Genomic DNA, 22,136 nt, shown 5'->3' on the forward strand with positions numbered 1-22,136 from the left:
TCCCGAAGCAAACGTAAAAGCGTCAAAATCGGTTAAAGAAGTATCGACAGCAACGAAAGATACGGTAGAGCAACCCATAGAACGGGAAAAAGATGCACGTGTTGCGAAAGAGAAATCGAAACGTAAGAGTAAACAAGCGAAGAATGCTAAACGCGAAGAACAAGAGACTCCAAAGTCTCCACCTGCGCCTGCAGTTGTCGCTGAGGAATCTGTCTTTGCAAAAAATGAAGACACGAAGACTTTCAGAACAGATTCTTCTACCGCGTTAGTCCAAGGGGTTTCGAAAGAAACGATTGGCGGTGAGAAAGGTAAAGGAATCGCCGAGGAAAAGGTAGAAGCTCAAACATCGGAAGGTCGAGAGGAACAGAAACCTGTAATCGATAAAGAAATGAAAGATATCGACGTTCGAGAGAACGTAGAGAAACTGTCGATTACGGAAGAAAAAGTAATCGAAGAAGAAAAAACACCTGCTAACGATGTTGGAACTGTGAGTGAAAAATGTGAGAGAAAAAGCAAGGAAGAAATAAGTAAAGATCGCGAAGCTAACGTACCGGAAGTTAAAGGATCGATTACGGAAACAATGGGAGAAACGACAACGGATAAAGGTTTCGACGTAATCGATGAAAGTGAAACGACATCACGTGATATCAAAACTGAAGAGAGAACCGAATTTGTAAAAAGAATCGTGGAAAATATAGACGAGGGAACGCTAAACGCGAAAGATATTATTATTAAAGAAACTCAACCACGAGTGATAACAGATGACGAAACTATGATCGATAGTAAAACGGACGAAGATTCCGAAACGAGGAAACCGATAAATTTATTAGAGGAAGAAATCGAGGAGCTACCCGTGGTATTAGACTCGATCGAGAGCCAGCTGCAAACAGAGGAAGAATTCGAGAAGTGCATGTCGACCGAGCCCGAAATAGAGACCGCCGATATCGTAATCGAGCCAGCAAAGCCAAAAGTACAATTCTACATAGCGGACGAGATCTTGGTTTTGAGTCCCGAGAAAAAGAAACCGGCCGAAACCCCTCTGATCTTAAAGACCCTATCGGAACTGAGCAGATCGAAATTCCTCTCCCTGGATAGCGGTTTCTGGCCGGAAAAGCATCCTTACCACGAGGCCGAACGCTACCTATTCGAGAACTTGGCCAATTACACGAAAGGAAATACCGGTCGCGATATTAAACGCGATTCCAATGACCCAGACGACTTCGACGGGGATCGCGACGGTAGTTTAAAGAATCGCGAAGGAAACGGTGGTCCTTTTAACTCGTTGTTCATGGGTGGACCTCAGACGGAACGTCTGATCGCCGACCTTCCCGGAGGCATAGGTAGTTGGAGCGATTACAGTACTTACTTGTCGAGCGAAAACGAACAGGGAACGGTCTCGGATCCCACTTCTACCTCCGACAACAAATCTCCTTCCCAGGAATTCTTTGTCCGCGCAATTGTCGAGGACGAGAAACAATTCGATTTCAAACGCAACGAATCGTCGTCGGCTCTCGAATCCGCTTCGAGCGAGCGATTTTCCAATTTCGATCGTGATAGCAACTGTTCGCCACTCGAGTATTCGTTTCGCGAACAGTTGGTTGGCTTGGTTTGTTCCGATCCGCGCGATTCGTCCCCAACACCGCCAAACATTTCCTGCCACTGTCCAGATCCCAAAGAACATTTAGGTAGAGAAAGAGGATCGATGCAGCGGCGGACTCCAAATGTTGTCGAGACGGAGAAAAAGACGGGGGTAGCTGAAGATGAGGCTGAAAAAAGGATACGAGGGATCAAGGTGCGGTTCATATCACAACCAGCTGCTCGATTTTTACGCAGTCGAGCTTGAACGAATTCACTGGCCAGCTCTGTTGCGGAGAATTGTGTGTACGCGCACGTACGCGGCTACGACGATCGCATGCACCCATCGTCGATTCAACGGGGTATCCTAGTCTAGCATTTTCCAAAAAATCTCTCGTATTTTCTCTGTAATATAATCGGACTAGAATGCTCCGCGAAACGTGCAACCGAGAGTGCACGCGACCGTTCGATTGTGCCGCGTGCGTTTGCGAACCGTGTGCGTGTGTGTGCGCGTGCGCGTGTGCGTGTGTACTTGGCATACACCTATATATAGTGTTTTGTACTGTTTTCTTGTGCCCTCGTTTTCTATCAATTTTCTATATATCTTGTGCTGATCGTTTCACTTGTCTCGATCTCTTTACTTGGAGCGTATCTCTCTTCTACTCGCCGACTCTTTGCCTTTTCACGTTGCTAGCCAGCGTTAATAGCGTTAATAGTTATCGCTACGCTATCATACGTATCGCTATCGCTTCATCGTCTTCTACGGACGATTCTCTTTTTCTCTTTTGCCCTGCATGGTAGTGTTTAGACATGCATAAGCCTAACGTTACTTGATTTTCAGTTTGCGTTGCGATGCGTTGCGGTTCGGTTCGGTGACACCAACATTTTCAAGCCGGATGACTTTTTTTTTCTGTTATTTTCTTTTTTTTTTTTTTAATCGATATTCCAACTGCTCGAGACGTCACGTTGAGGATGCTTATCGCGGAAATATCGTATCGAGTACGATTTCTTCCCTAATTCTATCCGAGCAATATTTCGTAACCATCGAATGAAAAATAATTGCCTCGTAATTCATACGATCGAAATTTACTCGATTCTATACAACATCCGGTAGAATAAACGAAATTTTACGTCCCACGGTTGGATACACTTTAAGAACGACACTTTCGTAAACGAAGAGTTGATATATTCGAAATCCCTGTGTATTACCGAACCTGCATGCCGGTAGCGTTTCTGACCCAACTCACAAGCCGTACGGAGAACAAAGTAATTTGACGTGTTTATGTGTTACGCATACCTATCCCTGTATTGCGATTTTGCTAGATATTTACGATTTAACGCGAGATACCCCCAAGCTATTCCATTTATTAACAGACCGAAATTGAGTTGAAGTTCGTGATGCGCACGGCATATTTTCTGATCCATCGTTCGATGCATCGTCGACGTGTGTTCGCTAACCGATCACTGTGTTGCAGGATATCATACAAGAACGTCTGATGGTTTTACAGCTGAGTCTCTCGAATTTGAAGGGAACCTTCTTGCCACGAGACAACATAGACTCTATGCTTTCCGCGATCACGGTGAGATAATCGACGGCGCAATAAACGTATACAAATTTCAACACGAAACCCGCTCCATGGAACTTGGCATTAAAGTTTGCGATATTTAATATTAGTTTTCGACGAAAGTTGTCAACGATACGATTTCAGAATGCATGTTGTACACTTTTTAAATATCGTTTAAATTTCAGGTGCTTCTGACAGAGCTTCGCTCTTACGAGCAAGAGACTCGCCGGTTGGAGGAAGAGTTACAGAAAATTCCAGCCGACGCGGAGTCCCAGAGACTCGTAAGCAATCTGGCGGAAGTTCGGGCGCGCATCGACACCCTGTTGGCGCAAGCAGAACAAGGACGAACCACTCTCGAGGGTGCGCGCGGTCACCAAGAGCAACGCGGTCATGATATCCATGCTTACAAACAATTTTTAGACGAAACGGACGCTTGGTTGAAGAACATCGTGGCAAGCATAAGGGAGCAACAACCGATTGCCACGAACAAGGTGTGTTGACGATTAACGATAGAAAAAGATACCAATTCTTCTTCGAGAGATCGTTTAGACCTCGAGTTCCCCCTTTTTAGCGTAAATTTACACGGTATGTAACAATTCTTGTTCCATTCGATCGGGATCGTTAAAATCAAGGAGATCAGTTCCATCTCACGGTCAAGAATATCTATATTATATTTTTCATACGGAACAACGGATTCTTTTTTCTAGAATTTGACGAAAATATTGTTCAAAGTATGTACTTGGAATATACGTAAAAAATATTTATATTAGACATTCGATAACTGCGATAACGCATCGGAAATATCAACGTTGTTCGAGTAACGTTCGGTTTTCGAATATGTGTATAACGTATGTCGGCGGACCCGATTTATTTTTAATCGGAATCACGGCGATGTTTTTACGTCTGTGTGTGTCTGTACGAACAGGCTTTGCAGGACGAGCTCAGCAGTCACGCGCAGCGTGTGTCGGAGCTCGAATCGTTGCCAGAAATCAGCACTCTGGCAAAGGTCCTGAAAAACGCGTTGTTGGAGGTGATGTCTCGTCTGCAGCAAAGGCAGCAGGTACCCAACGTTTTCCAATGCTCGGGGGCTTTCGCAAACCTTGCCGACCTTCGCGCAACAATCTCGTGAAGCACGCGACGATTAGAAAGAGAAACGAACGTAATGAAACTGAAAAATTCTGCAAAAAACAAATTTCCAAATAAACCAAACGCGAATAGGCAAGTACAATTTCGTCGGAGGAATCTTTTAATCGTTGAAAAAAATGGGAAACTTTTGATTAAATTTTCTAGTCGCTCTAATCGTCTAGTCTATCCGTGTAATCGTTTCGAAGAAGGGAAAAATGTTATTCGATCTCTTGCTGACGCAAGGGATGCCAAAGAATGACGTAAACGTGCACAGTATGTATATGTAGAAATAATATACGTATATACGATATATATATATATACTGCTTATGTCTTGAATAATGATAAGACGGAGCAAGGTAATCGTTAAACGGGGAAGCATGTAATATTCTTTTACTTTCGCTGCTTCGAGGTAGTAATTTCGATATATTCGTTACAACTGTATTTCGTTTTGCACGTATATGGTTATGGGTTATTCGGGGAATCACTCATCGCAGCACCATCGTCCCGTTAATTTTCACAGGCTTCTCATCACGCAATACCGCAATCATTACTTTCACCACTGTCGCCGTTTGTTTATTTTTCTTTTATTTGCTAGCATCCCATCATGTATTATTTACAATGCACTTTATGTTCCTTTAGCTTAAGGTAACGGATGTAATATATGTATATATACATATAGGTCACAGCATTTGTTTAAGGAATGTTAATACATTGTTACTGTAATTTTTTCATGCAATTAAAGTATTCTCATTAATCCTCACCTCCCCCTTTTATTTATTCCCGATATCACCGAACGTAGCATATGCCGTACATGTATCGCGACTCGATATGGCAACGAGAGGAATCTTACCCTAGAGTACACGTACGTACTCGTATACGAGCATGGACGATTTCGAATCGATAATAACGGCGTCGATACGAAAAGATCGTTAACGCGGTCCAATCGCAAACGTTTGAAACGTTAGTAAAAATTCTAGAAATCTAGCGTTTCTTTTAATTTTTATTAATTTCTTTCATACGTGTATCTCGAATCGGTAAATATTATTGCGTTACTCTTGCAGACGCGAAACATTTGTCTACGATTGATCGCGCTGACTTGTATTTTCTATAAGTTTTACATACAGCAGGCGTATTATAGACGACAGGCGTGCTCGAAATAGACGCATTGAAATGAAATCGGGCGTAGCGTTCATTGAAAGCTAAAAATAAAACAGTGTTACGCCGAGTGTTCTTCTCCGCGGACACTCCCGTTCTTGCTCTCGAGGGAGATTCTGCTTACCGAATAACTCTCGTCTCCGTTTCCATCGACGCCATGCAGGTGCGAGCGTGCCGATTAAAATATTCAAACTCGAGCCGAATCACGTAACATCGCCTTTCACGTAACAAACAAGTGATTAACGCAACGGTGTCGCTAACAAACATTCGATGAATTTTACTACTTTAGGGGGCACCGCTGTTGTCTTCGTCACCAATGTCTGACACGTTACATAAGACCGATCATTGAAGCTTTCGATCATTGAAGCGCAACCGAATTCATCGTAATTCCGTACCAAATTCGTCGTTAAGGGGTTAGTCGCAGTCAGGAAAATGAAAACGGACACTTTCTTGACTATTTTTTTTTTTTAAGGTATTAAATAATAATTTTTATTAACGAAATTTAAATATGTGACAAAATATATATCTTAAAGAACTGTAAACAAATTTTTGTTTTAAAAAAAGGTTAATTCGTTTCGTCGTAACAGGCGATGACGTAGGTGGCCATTTTGTTTGCGGTGAGCAACATTTCTCCAAACTGGTATACCTGAAAACAAACATAAAGGTAGATTTGGAGAATATATTAGACTAACGAGTCCTTGATCGAAGGATTTTGAAAAAATTAATTTAAAACAAAGTGACGTGCATTTGAAGTTGAAGTTCAATTTTCATTATAAAATTAAGCGATTAAATAGAAAATAAAAAGAAAAGTATATAAGAAAATAAAAAATCCTTCGATCAGGGACCCGTTATTCTAATATATTTTCTAAATCTACGTTTAGTTTTGTTTTCAGGTGCACCAGTTCGAAGAAATCTTGCTCGCTGCAAACCAAGTGGCCACCCATGCCATCACCTGTTGTGACGAAATGAATTAACCTTTTTTCAAAACAAAAATTTGTTTATAGTTCTTTAAGACGTACTTTGTAATATATTTACATTTCATTCAGAAAAATTATTATTTAATACCTTACAAAAAAAAACACTCAAGAAAGTGTACGTTTTCATTTTCCTGACTGCGACCAACCCCTTAACAAATCGCTAGCTTGTAATTTAAATCGCAAAGCTTCCAATTAGCAATAATTAATTTCTACCGCCTATAAAAAAAAAAGTCATTGGGTTCGTACCACGTTAAAGTGTGGAATTTGGAAAGTCGAGGACTCGCAATTCCATGCAAGGAACCACGGAAACAATTTGTTCAAACGTCACGCGGATACCTTTAGCTAGATCGTTTTCGATTTTTCAGGATGTTCGCGACGAAGAAACGCGTGCCGACGACACGTCGGCGTCAGCGTCGGCGTCGGCGTCGGCGTCGGAGCCCGACGACGCTACCCTAGATCAAGCACCCTCCATTCGATCGTCTCTCGAGAGTAGCATGCCATCTCTGGCTGACGTGTCTCTGCAAACGGGCCAGAGTTTGCTAGCGAACGAGAACTTCGAGAAACCGCGGCAACTCACCAAGCAAACATCTACGAATCGTATCCCGGAGCCAGCTGCCGCGGTGTGTCATTCGCTGACCACGCAAACCGTAGACACGTCGTACCCTGACGAGACCCCTCAAAATCAGGAAACTATAAAGATCGTAAAGAGCACGGACGGCGACCACGACGTGATCGAGATAGCCACGAAAAATCTACCGACCGCTTTCAGCCAGGAAATCGATCGGGAACATCAGGACACGATGCCGGAAGACATCGTGGTCGACATGCGATATCAGGATCTTAAGAACACCGAGAATACCACCAGCGAGTTGAACATCGTTCACGCGGCACCCCAATCGTTCGAGACGGTTTTGGTCGAACCGGACGACGTCACCACCGAGATCGTAGTGGACGAAGACGGTTCGAAGAGAATCATCGTGAGAAAATTGAGACGTACCACGGTAACGAGTAGGCATACATCTCAACAACACTTGTCCTCGATGTCGACGGCGATCGGAGACGCTCCGTCCGTGGTGCAGGCCTTTTCAGAGGCCACCATGAGGGATCAGCAGATCACGGTGACAACCGCGAAACCGAACGGAACCATCGAGACCACCACGAAACAGATCTACGGAGGGAAAATCGCGACCGGAACGAAGACGCCTTACGAGGACGTTAACGTTGAGGAATACGAATCGGTGCCTCGATACACGCATACGGTCACGCAAGGTAACATCCGAGACGTCAGCCCGCAACCGCTCGAGGAGGGAATTCTGACGGAGGCCGGAGAATATCAGGCGAAAACGTCCAGCGTTCACGCGGTGGTGCAACAGGTGACCAGACGGGTGGTCAGGAAGACGAGAAGAATCATTCGTAAGGTGACGATCGTCGATGGTAAGGAGACCACTACGGAGGAAATAATAGAAGAGCCCGAACAAGTGGAAATAGACGAGAAGAACATACCACATATAAGTATCAACGTGGTGAAACACGAAGAACAACGACAATTCGACGTTGACGAACAACCGACGACGACGACGGAGAAAGTGGAAGAGGAAAAGGAAGAGGTGACGGTGGAAAGTAAGACGGAGAAAAGTTTAGGACTGGGTCAAGGTGACGTTGACGATACTCCTATGCAAGGACCATTTTTTGGCGCGTTCGCTAAAGATATGCATCCAATTACAGAGTACTTGGAAACAAAAAGAAAGACTGCTATTCCCGAGGTCGAAAAGGAAAGCGTGATCATCGAAGAGGTATTTTCGGATACAGAGATCCCAATGGAACAGATTCGCGACGCTCGAGAGGGATCCGTGGATGCGGAAGTTTACGAGAAAGAGTTTTCGGAGAGTCTTCGAGAGCCATCGATGCAAAGTTCGTTGGATGTCGATCAATTCGAATTTGTTAGAAGAGAAGAGAACGAGCTTTTGCTTGGGACCACGGACAAGTACGAGACCGAGCAGTTTACGATCGAGGTAAACGAGGAAAAGCCACTTCCGGTGGACAGTCGTACGTTTATCGATGCTCAAGTATCCGCTGCTTTACAGAGCCCTATCCAAGAAATCAAGGTAGACGAAACGGAGACGCAACGGTTATCGGACAAATCTCCGATCGTTTCCATTGCGTCGGATTACTTAACACCCACCGCTAAAGCGACTTGTAAGTTTGTCGATGCACCCGTAAAGATCGAAACACCTGATGTACAAATAGAAAGTCGCACGGTAGATTTAGAAAAGCACGATGATACTAGCCGCACCGTAGATGCCGATGTCGATAACTCGAATGTTCCTATATTAAAGGAAAGTTCTGCAATCGAAACGACGTCGACGATAACAACCAAAGCGCACGATACACCACCGATGGATGTTATCCCTCCGTCGCCGTCGATCGAGATACGGAAGAAGGTTGACATCTCGGGAGAAGAACCTGACCGAAGCGAAAAGCTAGTTAGAAAAGAAACGAAAGACGAGCCGCGTATTCAGCCAATTAACGATAAACAACAAATGGTTAAAGATTCCTTTGCACCTGAATCGGAATACGACTACTTCGACGAGGCGTTAAAACCAGAGTACAAACCACTCCTGCATAAGGTTGAAATATCTTTGGGTGTACGGAAAGAGGGAGAAGAAATCGAACCCACGGTGTCTGTATCGAGTCAAGCGGAACCAACGCCAATGGTTGCGTCATACCACATGGTAAAGAAAGATGTTATCATCAGTTTACCAGCGGATAAAGAAAGTACCTCGATAATTGGCGAAAAAATCACTCAGACATCGCCGCTACCCGAAATCCCTACAGAGGATAAGGATAAGGAAAATACCCCGATAATTTGTGACAGAACCGTTCAAACATCGCCGCCATGGGAACAAGGAATAGCAATGGCGGATAAGTCTGTCATCGTATCAGAAAAAGACGTCGTCGCTTCGGACGAGTCGGCCATCGGTTCGGAAAAGGAAGACGAGCGTCGTCGGCATCTTACGGAAGCAGCGGCTGAATCGCCGATCGAGTCGATCGATACGAGATCGAGTATTTCGTTAGTTTCGAACATCGGTGACTCGGTAGAGATCAACGTCCCGTTGTCCGACTCTTCCAAACATGTCAGCGAAACACCGCACCCGGACGTAGCGGAAATGATCGAATCGACCGAACTCGATTTCACCGTTAAAGACGAAAGTTCGGAAGGCGAGGATGGATACCGTGCGGACGACAGAACAATGGCTTCTGCTACTACACCGGACGATGGGAACGAAACGAAGAAGAAGAGAAGGAAAAAGAAGAAACAGAGAGCGAGAAGTTCTAGGGAGGAAGAGCAGTCCGAGTTTCCCAAGACTACCACCGACGAGGGAGAATTTACCGACGATCTGGCTCCGGTAGAGACCGAGGACGCGAAAGCGACGAAGAAGAAGAAAAAGAAAAAGAAACGGGAAGACGTAGGCGGTAGCAAAGACGAAGCTTCTCCAGGTACCGCGTTAAACGAATCGACCATGGTTTCGCGGCAGGTCAACGTTTGCGAAATTTTCGTGCAAACATCCCCGCAGCTTTCGGAAGAAACAAGAAAATTTGAGGTTCGAGAAATTCACGAACATGTACAAACGTCTCCCCAAATCTCCCCGGACGATTTCGAAGAAAACGTTGACACCGGGATACAAACGTCTCCCCTCTCTCTATTGGACGTTGAAGCGCAAACTTTGGAAGAAATTCAAACGGGCAAAGTAGAAGAAGTTGACACGGTGGTGCAAACGTCGCCTTTACCTATATCGGATTTCGCCGCGCAAACTTCGGAAGAAACAAAAACGCCGAAAGTGGAACAAGTTGACACGGAGATGCAAACGTCTCCCTCGCCTCTCTTAGACTTTGGAGCGCAAACTTCGGAGGAAATTGAAGCGCCGAAAACGGAACGGGTTCACGCGAAGATGCAAACGTCACCTTTGTCTACATTGGATGTCGACGCGCAAACTTCGGAAGAAAGTAAGACACCTAAAGTGGAAGAAGTTGACACGGAAATGCAAACGTCCCCCTTACCTTTCTTACAAAAATTAGACGTTGGACCCGAAACTTTGGGAGAAATTCAAGCGCCGAAAATGGAACAAATTGACACGGAAATACAAACGTCCCCCTTACCTTTCTTACAAAGATTAGACTTTGGAACGGAAACTTTGGGAGAAATTCAGGCGGCCAAAGTAGAAGAAGTTGACACGGTGGTGCAAACGTCGCCTTTACCTATATCGGATTTCGCCGCGCAAACTTCGGAAGAAACAAAAACGCCGAAAGTGGAACAAGTTCACACGGAGATGCAGACGTCACCTTTACCTGTCTTGGACTTTGGCGCGCAAACTTCGGAAGAAACGAAAGCGCCGGCGCCGATAGGGCAACAAGTTCACGCGGAGATACAAACATCCCCGTTATCCGGCGAGACGCAGCACTCCGAAATACAGACTTGTTCGTTATCCGTGTTAGATTTCGGTGCGCAAACGGCTGTACCGAAACGCGACGAAATAAGCACGCAGACGATACAAAGGACCGAAACACCGGCAAAAGATTACGCCGTTCAAACCAGTCCCGCGAAAGAAATTCATTCCGCGATCGTTCCAACAAAAACTGAACATACCTTGGTTCAAACTGTCTCCGCGAACGTAGTTTCCACGGAGGCGCAAACTTTACCGACAGCTCCGTCCACAGCTACAGAGACTCAGACTGCCGAAAAAGTTCTGATTGCCGCGGAACAGCAAACGGCTGCTCCAGCATCGACCGCGGCCGACGATTTAATCGGTCTCGGTGTTCAGACTGACGTAACCCCGAGCTCTGTAGCTTCCAAGACTACCGAAACGGAGGAACGGATCGGTGGAGAAACCGAAACTCGTGAAACCGAATCGCAGACCGTATCGTCGGAAGCCACTCGGGAAACGGTGTCTCAGACGAGTCCGATAAGCGTTTCCCCGGTTCGAGCAAAGGTTTGCGAACTGTCCGCCCAAACCAGCATCGAAGAAGCGAAACAGACGATCGACGTGCAATCGCAAACCAGCTCGTCGAGAGGGGTAAAGACATCGGATAGCTCTGTACAAATAAAAACACCTGAATTAATTTCACGCGTCGAGAAAAGCGTACAAATAGAAATCGTTCCCGAAACGCGACAAGGTAGCGTACAAACGCAACCGGACGACCAGAAGAGAAAGTTGTCGCTGGTGACGGTTTCTCAGGAAACGAGTCAAGTATTGGAAGCTGTCGAAACGATTACGGATAAAAGTAACGATAAAGTCGAAGCAGCGACCAAGGACCCGCGAGGTGACGCGATATCAACCGCGACGGTGGACGCGGTAGACGCGTCGATGGTGATCAAGTCACCACCGATATATACAGAAATTCCAGAAGCACCTGATGTACAAGTACAAAAAACCAAAGATGACTCGAAAGTGGTCGTCGAAAGTGAAGACGCGGAAAGACATCCGGAACGAGTGGAGTCACCGAAATTGGAGACTACTGGGTCGGAGAAAGACGCTGGTGCGGACACGTCGGCGTCGTTTGAAATCCATTTGCAGGCGACCATAGAACTGTCGAGCAGCGATACTGGTACAACCGACCGCGACGCTACGAGTAAGTCGACGGACGCGTCGGCGTCGCAGGACGCAACGATCGTTGAAGATTCAAACAATTCGGCAAAAGCGAATGACGGTAACGCCGCGAGGAGACAGAAACGGAAAAGAAGACACAAGACCATCGAAATTTCTTCACCAGGAGAAAAAGAACTCGAATCCATATTTGGTCAACCTATGGAATCGCGAGACGTTGGCTTGAAATTGTCTTACTCCGATGTTGCTAAAAAGAACGTCGGCAGAGACAAGTCGCCCACTCGCGATTTCGTTAAATCGGAAAAAGAAAAAGCGGAGGAAGAGTATTTGAAATTTACACCGGAAGAAAAAATCGACGAGATCGAAAGAGGTACGGAACCAACGATCGGCGAAGAAACGCAATACGTATGGAGTTTGGGTGAGGAGAAAACGGAGGTAAAATCGTTAAAATCGACAAGTCAACAACAGATACCAGTCGTTACGAGTTTGCCATCCCCCGAACCCATGGATACGACCGAAGAACCATTCTCGCCGGTAGAATCAATTTTAGAGGAAGAGGATCGACCGAAGATAAAGAGCTACGCCGACATTATAAGCGAATCCGCGGCGAAAGCACCCGGTCGAAAATACGAGATCGCGGAGAGAGAGGATGGCTCGTGGGAGATACCGCATCGTTCGATTCCGCAAAAGGCTGCCAGTTGCAAAGGTTTCCTTTTAAGCGAAACCATGGAATACGAGCATCCTCCGCATCAAATAACGCAAACTAATAATACCATTAAAGCGATCTCGGATCGGATGGATAATGTTCGAAACGGTAAACAGCCGAGTCACCTAGGGAATATTCTGCGCATCGCTCGTTTGGACGAGGTAGCCAATGAAAAGTTGGCAGAGGAACGCGCGGCGGATATACGCAAGGAACTGTCTCACTTGAGGGACGCGGCCCAAGAAAAGGACGCGATCGCCATGGAAGAGACGCTGGTGGTAATCGTCGAGACGATTTCTACGTGGTTGGAAACGATCGAGTACAGAATTTTCTTGAGCAAGGAGTGCCCCACCGGTCCTTCTCACGACGACAAGATCTACATCGAGCTCAGGGACGAGGTGGAGAACGTCCAAGAAAACATTCAGGAGTTGACTAATATCTGGAAAGCGATCGAGTCCAATTACCCGGACGAAGATCGCGGCAACTTGCAGGAGTGCCTCGACGCCCTGATGCATCAAGTTAAGATGATCGAAGACGCAACCGAGGACGGCGAGAAGTACATCACCGGCGAGCTGGCAAGGTGGGATGAATTCGAGAATGGCGTGAACAACGTGTACAGGTAAGACAACCGTTCGACAAGCGATAGATGAATTTTTATTTTCTTATCACGATTGGTACGACATCGACAGGTTGATCGAAGATGAACGCGTTCGACTGAACGATCTCATCGAACTCGAGGCCTCCACGAAATGGAAACTCGAAGAGCTCGACAAACTGGAGAACACGAACCGTTGCCACATGTGGAAAACTGCCTCGTTTCTCACCGCGTCGCAAGAATTGCAACGCGATTATCCTGGGAAACGCATCCCGGAAGAGATCTACGCCGCGCACGAGACCACGAAAATGATCGAGCACGGCATATCCATCGAACGCGAGCGGCTTGTACAACTGCTGCTCCTGGCCGAGGAGTACGAGCAGACGCTTCGGGAATTCGCGCAAATCACCGAGATCGCGGAAAACTTACTGGAGAGTCCAATCTCCGTAATCAGTCTCGAACACTTGCGGGAAGAGATGCAGAAGCACAGGAAATTCTTCGTCAACTTGAATCACTGTCGGGGGATTCTGGAATCGTTGGAAGGCAACCTGGACACCGACACGAGAACCAAATACTCGGACCTTCACGAGCAACTCCACAGCAGAGCTATGTCGTTACTGGATCAAGCCGCGTCTAGGGCTCAGCAAATGGCTTTAGCCGCGTCTCGATGGATCATTCTCGAGCAAGGAGTGAAAGAGGAAAGGGGTTGGCTCCAGGTTGCTCACCAACGCGTTCCCGATCTCCAAACGGTAACTTCGTCCGATTACGACCAGTACATCTCCTTGTATCAAGTAAGTACGATAATGGCCTGGTTTGCACCGAACGGTTGATACGCGTATCAAGAACTATATTTGACGCGACGCGATGGGAGAGCTTTATTTTCGTTTTCTTTTTAGTCACTAGTGACAGACGTAACAACGCATCACGCCCGGCTTGTTCAGCTTTTAAACGTGGCGCGCAGTCTTCAAGAGTTGATAAACATCGAGGATCCCGAGGATCGTTACGGCGAAGCTTTAGATGTGATCACGAAGCTTCAGGACAACGTGGAATCCTCGTTGAGAAGACTGCTGGCGTTCAAAGAGAGTTGGTGCAATCAGGAAGCGTTGATCAATCGGGTGGAGAAATGGATGACGATAGTGGAGAAGGAATTGGCGAATCTCCGCGATCTCTCGGGAGGTCACATACGTCAATTTTGGGTATGTTTTCTTCTGGTTGGATAACCATAATCACCTCTTGAAAATAACGTACTATGTTTATAGTTTCCTTCGTAATACCTTTCGTATAAACCTTTTCGTTACGTTTCCAACCAGGAACTGAAAGCGCAATACGAGGTTCACAATAACATACGAGAAGAAGCGAACAACAGCTTCGAGCAAGCCCTGAGGATTATTCCGCTGTCCGACGAAATGTTGCAAAGGCAATTCCATCGCGAGGTTCAAGATCACTGGGACGACGTGGCCCAACGAATCAACAACATCCAGGAGGAAGTCACCCGAAACATCTCCTCCGAAGAAATCTCGTCGAACAAGAAGCTGAAGCTACTCGAGAGAGAGTTGAACGAGCTGCGGATGACGATCGACGGTTTTCACGGTGTTTTGAAAACGGAGGAGGAGCTGGATCTGTACATCGAACGTTTGACGGTTCTGTTCGACAGGATCTCGTTGATCCAAGACGAATTAGGTCGACTGGGTCTGCTACCCGTGGCGGAAAGCGAGAAAGTTGGGGTCTTGTTGTCCTCGGCTCATCGCATCGAAAGCCAGATAAACGAGGAACTGGGCGCCGCGCAACTACTCAGGGAGAGGCTTCAGGCGATCCAACGTGGCTTCGGCCGCGTCCGGAAAGCTCATCAACGGCAATCATCTATATTGGACCAGTGCGAGGGAAGCGAGCGACAGGGAAGCGACGTGGTCGCAGCGGCCGTAGATCGCTGCCAAACGGTCGCCGACGACCTCGCACTTTTGTGGCAAGACATCATGGGACTCAGGCAAATGCTTCACACTCCTTCCACCGTGATGAGAGTTTCGGTTTCGCCGGTGAGCGTGGAACGAGACATTTCTAGTATACAGGACACACACACCGATTTAGAGACGAGATGCCATCGGTTGTTGGCCCTGTTGAAAAATCGACTCGCCTTGTGGCGAAGATTCGAGAGGCAGTTGGAAACGGTGCAACAGTCGGTTCAGGAAGCAGACTATATGATGGAGCTGTTGACCGTTCAGGGCTCCGTCGATTACGATAGATTGCTAAAAGCTACCGAACGCTTGGAGGTAAGTTTCAAACTTTTTCTTTCGCGTTGAAATCTCTAAGATCGTAATACGCCGCGACAAGGATTAATTATTTGAACTTTTCCGCTAAATTCGCTAAATTGCCGCCGCGACGAAACGAAATAACTATCGTACGATCGAGCACGTCGAAACCAATTCCGACATTATTTCAATTTACACTTTAATTATAATAAAAAAAACAACATACCTATTACAAACTCATCGTTTAGGGTATTTCCTTTAATCGACCAACGATTCATCTCCGTGAAAAATTAGATATCCCGTAATTCAAAGTTCGTGCAGAAAACAACGTAACCGAACCACCCAAGATTTACGACACAAACGACTCGACGGTCGAACATTCTTCGAACCGTTTACAGTCTACAGAATCTGGAATGCGTTAAAACTTTTACAAGTTTAAATAACTGGAACTCGAGAGTATCGAGCGACCTGCATACTTGCGCCCAAAGCTTTCGATCCCAGCGAACAGGAAACTGTCTCTTCGCTTGAAAAACGAGAAAGCGTTTGTTTCGAACACTGCAACATTAGCAAATCGAATATTTTACTTTGGAACTTATTTTGCTACTTACTTTATTTTTTTTTTTTGTTTTAATACAAAATCGTTCGATCGTTGCTGAAAATTATTCGCGCGCGTTAGTCTGTTACACAACCAAGAAATTGTGCGTATTTAATTAACGAATCTTCGATATTCGATGGAAAAGGCTTAAATAAAAATTTGTAAACTTTCGATTTCGATCGCACGATTAAGAAGGCACTGTCACCGGAAAGCATACATTTCGTAGCGATAACCTTCGGCACGTGCGAAAGGAGCGCGGCTTGTTCCGAGCATGCGCGTTGTCCGGGTTTGGATCGGTGTTATCGTGGGTCGCGTCGCGTATCAGTGGCACGAGTTCCGTCGTCGCGTTTGGATCTACAGCCCGCGCTTTTAAACGCCGCGCCGAACTGAACGTTCGTTCTTTCGATATCCCAGTCTGCGAGTTGACTTTCTTTTTTTTTTTTTCCTTTTCTCTTGTTCTCCTATTCTATTTGGCGACAAGTAGTTTGTATTCGTACGCGACAACGTCATCGAGCTGTTCCGAAATTTCCTCGAGCCTCGACGGATCGTGAAATGAAGAATGAGGAACGACAGTGACGCGAACCACGCGAAAGATCGAGGAAACGGTCGACGCTACGTCTGTTCACGGAGAGCCCAGTATGTTTGCGCTCGGCACAGTGAATCGGCTGGTCGGAAGTAAGCGTTGAATATTCATATCTTAACAACGAAGATCGACAAAATTTAATTCGTGGAACCGATGACGAATAAAATCTACGGTACAGTGATTTGTTCGCGACGCTTACTTCTATTCGTTCGGATGCCATTCTATAATTAAAACTCTTCGCGAATAACTTGTACCTAACTTTTCGAAATTTTTATCCGAACGAAAATTTTGTCCGTGTCTGAACTGCGAGAACTGTGGTCGGTGACGATTCGACGATGAACCGTTTGTGAAACTTGAAAATGATTCGAATAGTTTCGGTGTTACGTTGGAACGCGTTACGCGGCTTTCTTTCGCTCCTATCTTCTCGAACTTTGTACGTCATAATTTATAAGCGACAGGCTACGATTGCAATTAACATTTCAGAGTTTTCTCGTGTGCTCGACGAGTATCCACGTCCCACTTATCGATGCGTAGAAGCAAGCGAACTATTTGAGAAACGTGCGGATAGTGATACGTTTAATAAAAAACAACGTTTGTATCGAAGGACAAGCAAAACGCCGAGAATCTCGTAAATGTTCTGTTTTCTTCCCGATGTTTCGGAGGTCGTTTCATCTGTCGCGTCGCGTTGGTTGTATACAGAAATTCGAATCGGGTCAAAAAATACACGTGACATTAATGTCTGCTGACGGTACGACATCGTTACGGTATCGTACTCGTTGAAAAACGAAGTCGGTTACGCGGATATAGAAAGAAAAATATAAAGAGTATACTTTTCCCTGTGTTCTATATGCGTTTTTGTAACGAACGTGACGGATGTTTAAGTACTCGAAAGAGAAAAAAACAGACATGCTCCAGACAAGCGTCGCTCGCTAATCCGATTTGATGTAATTACACGGTATGACACAAACGACCAAAGTGACTGGAACTATGACGCAGTGATACGGTATGTAAACTATGCCACGTGGAAAAGCCGTGGATTTACCTAGCCTCGAAGACGTTCGGCGTGTTTACGATTTCCCGTCTCGGCATTCGTTTCCGATTACGTTTCGTTTGGCGAATTTCTAGTCACGAATTTAGACGTCGCGTCGATAATTCGTGCGCGTCTAGCTGCGCATTTTTATAGCCTCTTTTACGATTCGTCGCGCAAATATCGCCCGTACTGTTACGTTATGACACGGTATGACACGGTATTCAATTTGAACGATCTAGGAAAAATAACTGCTTTTTAAATACTTGCGAACAAGCTTCGGTATAATGTTTTCGATAAAAATGATTTTTTAACGGTTGAGTGGCATTTCTCCGGGACTTGCAAGAATTTTGAGCGTTTGCAGCTACGCAACACACAGAAGGCGGAAATTTCAGGCAGGCCGCAACATCCTGTCTCGTTGCTTATCGCGATTCAGCGGCCACAATTTCAAGCGGAGACATAGGCGCGCGCGCACACCTCGGTTACTTCCGGCCCGTGGAAAATCGGGCGATTCGAATGATCGCGGTAATCGTAAATTATTTAGATTCCAATACGTACACGTAAGTTTCTCGATGAATCTTGGAAAACAGAAAATCGAGAGTGAAACGCGTCGACGGTAATTCGATTTCCGCTTACTGTTTCGGTGGAAAATTCTCAGGCAGGTGAACGAACTCGAGTACACGGCACAGAATTAGTTCAACCACGCTCTGACCGAATTCGACGGCGCGAGCCTCGAAACGTGCTAGTCTCGTGACTCAAAATTATTTATAGTACGTATTTAAGGGAAATCTGGGTGTGCATTCTTTGAGTAACGCGGCGCGGCCGCTCTCGCACGGCGAATCTGATTCGTACGATATCTTACGATAATGCGAATATCGCAACATGTCGCGTTCTTTGGATTCCTCCTTCTTCTTTTTCGCGTTTCTCTCGTTCCCTAAGAAACACGAGTATCCGATGTACGCGAGTTTCGTAATGGATCACAATTTGAGTCGAGTCGAATCGAGTTGAGAATTAAACAGCGAATAACAATGGAATAATTTCAGAACCGCCGTATCAATTACTCCTGTATTTCCATTTACATAATAATCTTGCTCCACGCGATTCCACGCGATCGAAAGAAATAGACGATACCTCTGTCCGTATCGACGCCGAATAATATCGAACGCGCGTCACAGATCATTTTAATCGTAGCTAATAAGCATAGCAGGCGCGCAGTGCAATTTCCCTCGTTAGAATAATTAATCCGCGTCACGAGTTTTACGCTACACGATGAAATCATAAGCCTGAACGGAATCTTGTCCTTGGTAACATCGTCGTCACGCATGTACGCGTGAAACTCGGCCGTAAAGTGTCGCGATTATTCGAAGAGGAAAAAACCAAAATCAATTAACGTTTCGTTCAACTCATTCGAGTCGTACAAAAGAAGCATTTCTGCGCGAGTTTGTTTCCTTGATCTCTACGGTGAGACGCGAATTAATAAATCGATTAAGTGAACTCGATTGAACCCACTCGATACGTGTATCGACCTTGTTATACAAGGGATATAGAACGTTAATAATCTCCAACTTGACCGCGTCGATTAGAAACCAATGAAACGAGCAATTCTACGTTCGTCGGTTAATTCGTCGAAACGCGAAGCCTGACGCACTACGCAAACATTGGTTCATCTCGGTCAAAGTGCGAGATATTTTCGGTAACTCGACGTCGAAAAATCTCACGATTTCTACGATATTCGAACGCGAAAAGACTTTGGCCTATTGGGCATCGATTGCTCGATCGTTCTCCGATCTCCTATTTCTTAACTCGTGGCGGTCGAAGAATTTGATCGAATTGCGAAGCCGAACTAGAACTTTTTAGACAAACGTGACGTAGGAAACGCGTGTGCGCGTGCGTTTATGTCTACGAACAAGCGTTTTATCTGTTCAGGGTCTCAGCGGTGATTTGGGCGCGCGAGAAGTTCTCATTGGCGAATTGCGGGAAGCTGCCGAACCTCTGCGGGAGGGTTGCGCTGCAGAGGTCCGCGAGAAGGTCGAGGCGGCGGTAAATGAGGCCGTACAGGCCTGGGAGGACACCAGGGCCGAATTAGATGCCCTTTGCACCAAGTATCAGCACGCCTGCAGATTGTGGGAACAATACAAAGACTCGAGCGCCGCGGTTAAAGCCTGGGCGGACACGCAGATGGACAGCGTCGCCAATCTACCACCCGAAGAGGCCGTCAAACACATCAAGGTATGCGTTTAATTTTCAGTTCGTTGTCCTCGTTCTTTGGCGCGAGCATACAACAAACATTTCGTTCTCATCCTGCTGTTGATTGAACGGTTACAATTTGTTTAAACACTTTTTGATACCTTTCGAGATACGTTTAAATGTCGCCTAAGAACCGCGATATATTTAAACTTCCGAAACGTCATTCGAAAAAGTGTCCGATTCGGCAGAGAATGATCGATCTTCGAATACGAAAAATATGAAACACGCGTGTAGTGTAAACAAGAGAAACGCGTAGGAGCGATAAGAGTGGAAAATTTTGTTTGAATTAATACTATATGTACACAACGTTTGAGTCATCGGGTAAAATATTGCACATGTATTCTCGTACATGTGCTCCGCATCGGTAAAACGCAAATTATTTATCGATGGAACGGTACGCTGGCGTTTCCAGAGGTTTAATACATCGTTTTGTTTCTATGAGTAAGGGATTATTACCAATTACCGTACCCTGAAATCTTATCGTGTACGCCATCAGAGGTGACTCATCGGCCCCTACCGATGATTTCTTGCTCCGTGGTATACAGGTATCGTTTTCTGCGTGAAAACAAATTTATGAAAATTTCGGAGTTTGCTTCTAATATCGATCGTCGTTGATATCGCGCGTGGAACATACATGACGTAACGTTTCGTATCGGTTTGCTGTAAAATTTGTATTTATTGTCAAACAAGACTATCTTCGCAGTCTATCGTCCTTAGATAATTTGAAAATTTCGTATCTACGGAAGCTTAACTGTCCTACCACTATCGATTAATATTTAAAAAAATGTCAAGTAATTATCTTTAATCGACTTGCTTTGCGATCTCTGACTTATCCCACCTGTAAAATGGAAGGGAAGTTGACGTGATTGTGGCGCGCGCGCGCGTTTTTTAAATGAAACCTTTGAATTAGCGTTATCGTTTCCAGCACACCACGCGTAGCATAGCATAGCATAGAAGAAACAGGACATAGAACGTAGAACGATAGGGATTTACCCTACACAAATGCGAGCGAAACGTGACTCTGCGAGGGTAGGTCGTTGAAATACGGGGCAAGAGAGTCCCCCCACTCGGTCGGGGTATGCGCATCGATCCCCGGAGGCGGCAGTCCGGTCCAGAGCGTCGGGACGCTTGTTTCTGTTCCGTTTCGAGTCTCGAGTCATCGTCTATCGCGTCGTTATCTGTTATACCGTTTCCGCGGCCTTATCGTCGCGCTACTCACATTTTCGCGCATCGCAAGCGCTCGCGTGAATTTCGCCACAACGCACGCTCCGCGTGATTATGTTCGCTTTTTTTCTTTATTTTCGTCGCCACGAGTCGAAAATTCGGGACATGTGTCCCGTTTCGGTACGACACGTGTCCGCGCCGCTTCGCCTACGCGAAACAATGCCGACGCCGACGCCGACGCCACGCCGCGACGCGACCCACACTGAAAAATAGAAACGATGAACGGTGACCCGAATTGAAAATCATGTGCACACCCGAGGAGATGAAGGTACGTACGATTCAACGATCCAACGATCGCTGGATGTCGACGTGCGGTCTAGCATTCTTTTTCTACCCGGAATCATGGTGGATGCTCTGTGCTTTTTATATGGCGGCGTCAATACTTTTCACCCGTTTCCATCTACCTTATACGTAGTTATCGTTTCGCTTTCAAAGTAAAATTCAAGTGCATCGTTCCAAAAAGTATACTCGACTCGTTCCTTATGTACATGATATATCCGAGTTACATATAGTCGTGCGTAAAGATACGAAATAACGAATGTCTACAAACGTTGTTAAAGAGACGAGATTGGCAAGCAAACTTGTTCGATAAATACTCAAGAGTATAAAATTTCGGCTCGAAACTGTATCGAATCGCGTCTATCATGCGTCATGCGCGCATCTGTCAGTAGTATTTACACGTTTCACTTTTTCCAACGACGATCTTTTTGTCTCTCTCCCATTCATATATTCGTTCCATTCATCTGTGCGCGCGCCATTCATTCGCGTGACGTCGCGTACGTGTGTATGTGTGTGTGTGTGTAAACGTTGTTATTCCAGATCGCAGATGAAATATGAATACGTAAAACACTCGAGCCATACTACATTCGCCTACATATCTTGTGTACAGCTTTTTTCTAACGAGAAATAACACC

General features: G+C 45.8%; 1 protein-coding gene and 1 pseudogene across 1 annotated transcript in view; both read left to right on the forward strand.

Annotated features, from left to right (window-relative positions):
- The window catches only part of LOC128885080 (microtubule-associated protein futsch-like), an 8,208-nt gene extending 8,140 nt beyond the window's left edge, over positions 1 to 68 (forward strand). The window contains exon 3 of the mRNA XM_054138847.1: positions 39 to 68. Within this exon, the coding sequence (XP_053994822.1) occupies positions 39 to 68 (30 nt within the window). The remainder of the gene's footprint in view (positions 1 to 38) is intronic.
- Positions 7 to 22,136, forward strand: part of LOC128878850 (muscle-specific protein 300 kDa-like) — a 32,578-nt pseudogene continuing 10,448 nt past the window's right edge.

This window comes from Hylaeus volcanicus, chromosome 1 (assembly GCF_026283585.1).
Source record: "Hylaeus volcanicus isolate JK05 chromosome 1, UHH_iyHylVolc1.0_haploid, whole genome shotgun sequence".
NCBI lineage: Eukaryota > Metazoa > Arthropoda > Insecta > Hymenoptera > Colletidae > Hylaeus > Hylaeus volcanicus.